The sequence below is a fragment of the Serpula lacrymans genome (genome assembly GCF_000218685.1).
Source record: "Serpula lacrymans var. lacrymans S7.9 unplaced genomic scaffold SERLAscaffold_50, whole genome shotgun sequence".
In the NCBI taxonomy this organism is placed as follows: Eukaryota; Fungi; Basidiomycota; class Agaricomycetes; order Boletales; family Serpulaceae; genus Serpula; species Serpula lacrymans.
Genome location: NW_006763329.1, coordinates 1 through 3,691, shown reverse-complemented (window position 1 = coordinate 3,691; position 3,691 = coordinate 1). Strand labels below are relative to the sequence as shown.

Genomic DNA, 3,691 nt, shown 5'->3' with positions numbered 1-3,691 from the left:
ACCGCATCTGTAAGAGATCAGCTTCATATTTGCGCAAGTTTCTGGGGAAAATTGACTGATCACTCATCTCAGGCCTCAGCACGAAGAATTGAAAGTCTTGTATTAATGATAGGTGAGCTGTAAAAGTAGCACACAGAGTAGTTTTACAGAGTCTTTGGCTACTAGAAGCCTTGCCACACTATTTTCTTTATTTCCCTGCCCTCCTCGCAGATACGGAAGACCAGCTTGAAAACTTCTGCTTCATCAACATAGGTCCTGATAGATATCTTTTATCTTGGAAATTTCTAGGTCTCATCCAGCCTCCTGCGTATTTCAAGATGGCTTTGTTGTTGACTGCAAGATTTTGCCCAGGAAGTGTTACCTAACTGTAACAACCAAGAGTTAGTTACTCTGGTGCACACAGGAACACACTATAAAGGTAGTGATGAGGGAGTGGTTACCCCTTAGGCTGCAGTGAGTTAGTTGGTATACAACAGGAGGACTCACTGAGGAGTCTCCTGGATCTATTGGGGTATATATACTAATACAGAGTGTTTGTGTTTATGTACTGTACAGTTGATAAAAGCAGTGGCTGATAATGTCAGAGGGCGCAGCCCGTGTGACCAGCTCCACTGCATGACAGATTTGTAGCTAAAATAGGAATAAAGGCAGTGCAGCGCAAGAAAGAGGAGTTTGAACAAAAGGGAAAGTGACAAAACTGGATAAACCCGGTCTCTGCCAAAGCAGCCATTATTCTCCATGGAGCATAGCCACCACTCCATGGAGTAACCATTGTTCTCCTAGGAGCCATTATACTGTAGCGAGTAGCACCTCCGACTATAAGTAGTAGGGGGTTTAGTATAGAAATACCTCAGTCGTTTCTATAACCTCTTGGGCAGCGGCTGAGGTATGTTAAATTACATTTATTAGAGATCACCTTAAACTAACATCCATTGTAGTTTCACATAGGTAAATAATATAGTCGTTTCTATAGCCTCTCGGGCAGCGGCTGAGTTTCACATAGGTTTATGAGGTTATGAGCCCTGGTGCGCAAAAGCTACGCAGGAAATAATTCTTATTTGAAACGGCAACCTCGGAACCATGACCACAGCACGCGATACATCCGCATGTCCAGTTCTCACTGGACCCAATAATTTTCAGATATGGAAACTCCGGATCATCTCAAAGCTACATCAGGAAAAAGTTCTCCGGGTTGTTACTGGAGAGGAGTTTAAGCCCTCACCAGGAAAACCTACCTCCTTGGAGGATCCTGAGATCACCTGGATACTTAAGGATGAGAAGGCACATGGAATCATCCAGGACCACATCTCTGATGCCCTCCTAATGAGGACTGGAGACCTCACCAGCTCCAAGGAGTTATTTGATAAACTTGTCTCACTCCATCAAACATCCAACATTGCCTCGGCCTTCTATTCATTCCAGCAACTCACCAAATTGTCCTGGGATGGGACATCACCTATCCAGGACCACATTGCAAAAATCTGGACAATTGATTCACACCTCTCCGGAATGAAACTAGGAGTTGATACCAAACTCATGGCTTTTGCTCTTCTCCAATCTCTCCCATGCACTCCTGAATGGCAAATATTTCAGTCATCAGTAATCAACACGATTGAAGAAAATAAACTTACCTTTGATGCAGTGGAGATCCGGATCACTGCAGAAGTTGCACGACAGTCAGGGAAGGCCCCTGGAGGTTCCAAATCAGCACTCAAATCCGAGGAGAAATGGTGTAACTTCCACAAAGCCAAATCACACAACACCTCGGAGTGTCGAACACTTCAGTCAGCTGAAAAAGGTCAAAGGAAGAAGGAAAAGGAAAGATACAAGGATAAAGGAAAAGAGAAGGAAAAGGCAAATACGGCGGAGAAATCATCTGGATCTGACTCCGAGGAGGAACAGAGTCATATTGCATTGGAACATATACATATTTCCAAGCCCCCTGCTAAACGCATTCAAGCTTACCTTGTGTTGGAACCCGATAAGACCAAAACAGCAATTATTATTGACTCCGGAGCAACATCCCACATGGTCCCTCACCGCTCCTGGTTTGAGCCAGGAACATACCATGTTCTGCATCCTCCGAGGACAATCAGTTTTGGGGATGAATCCTCTGTAAATGCCATTGGCATTGGAACAGTAATCCTACAAGCAACTGTTGGCAATAAGGACTACAATATTGCACTGTCAAATGTCTTACTTGTGCCAAACTTCACGTTAGCACTCGTCTCTGTCCACAAATTGTCCAAAATGGGGTTATCAACACTTTTTCCAGCAGGGTCAAATGCTTGTGAAGTTTGGAAAAAGGAGGAACTTATCCTCACTGCGTTACACAAGCGAGGACTTTATCACTTCCAAGCAAAACCCGAAATCAACCCAGAGTCAGCTTTTGCAGCAGTAGATGTAAATTTATTGCACAGGAGAATGGGACACTGTAACAACCAAGAGTTAGTTACTCTGGCGCACACAGAAACACACTATAAGGAAGATGATGTGGGAGTGGTTACCCTTTGAGCTGCAGAGAGTTTGTTGGTTAACAACCACACTCTGTCAAGACATTGTTGACTTGACAATCATGCTCTGCTTGGAAATGCTTATTTTGAGGCAGTAATTGGGCATAGGCTGTGTGTATGACTATCTTCTCTTTTTCCGCACCTTTTTGCTGAACAGTTAGATGTGAAACCCGTTCATCTTCACCATCATCTTCTGAAGATTCCAGATAGTCTTGTGAATCTGATAGAGGAGGGCTGATCTGACAGAGTCAGAGATTCACAGCCTTAAACACTACATTGCATGAAAAAGTCAAATGGCACTGTCAAGGCATATGAGCTGCATGCACAAGTATCACAACAAGCTACTCAGTTAGACATATTGTCACTATATGCTGTTTGCAAGCTGGCTAGATCACTGGCCAAGATTGAGCCTGTAAAGATTGATATGTGCCCAAAGAGTTGTATTGCATATACAGGTGACTTTAAGGACTTGGAAGCTTATCCTCACACCATAAAGGGTCAAATCACATGTGGGGAGAGGCGCTATGTTGCTGGATCTAAAAATAAGCCCAGAGCACAAATGCTATATGTATCTTTTATTCCAATTATCCAAGCAATGTTTGCAAATAAGCAAACATCCCAACTCCTGCGATACAGGGATAGATGTTTACAAAAAACATTGAAGTTACTTGCAGTTGACTCACAAAGTTCTGGGACTCAGGCTCAGGCAAGATATTGTGATTTCCCTAGTGGGAGTGTTCATGAACACTATTATAAGGACATGGGATTATTTTAGGATGAGTGTGACATTGCCTTTGCATTATCCACAGATGGGGCCCAGCTTACAATGAAGAAGCAGTCTGATACTTAGATATTGATTCTGATATTGCTCAACATACCTCCAGAAATGAGGTACCATTCCAACAATATCATATTAACCATGACCATTCCAGGACCCCACAGTCCAGGAAGTATTGAGTCATTTATATATCTCCTTTTCCAGGATGCAGCACAGTGTAGTCAAGGTATATGGATGTGGGATGCTATAGTTTCCTCCTATTTCATAAATCACATGTACATGACTATGATTCTGGGAGATATGCTAGGCTCAGCAAAGTTAAATGGGATGGCAGGACATACTGCAAATTATGGTGATAGATTTGTTTTGGTCAAAAGGGCAAGACCCAGTCCCGAAAAAT

At 43.1% G+C, this 3,691-nt stretch overlaps 1 protein-coding gene across 1 annotated transcript; it reads left to right on the top strand.

Moving 5' to 3' along the window:
- Nucleotides 1-3,366: 3,366 nt before the first annotated feature.
- SERLADRAFT_340148 (uncharacterized protein) lies at nucleotides 3,367-3,630 on the top strand (the record flags this gene model as incomplete). The annotated part of the gene is made up of 1 exon (XM_007324839.1): nucleotides 3,367-3,630. A coding segment is annotated over one exon (264 nt), but the record flags the coding sequence as incomplete, so codon positions are not given.
- Nucleotides 3,631-3,691: the final 61 nt, after the last annotated feature.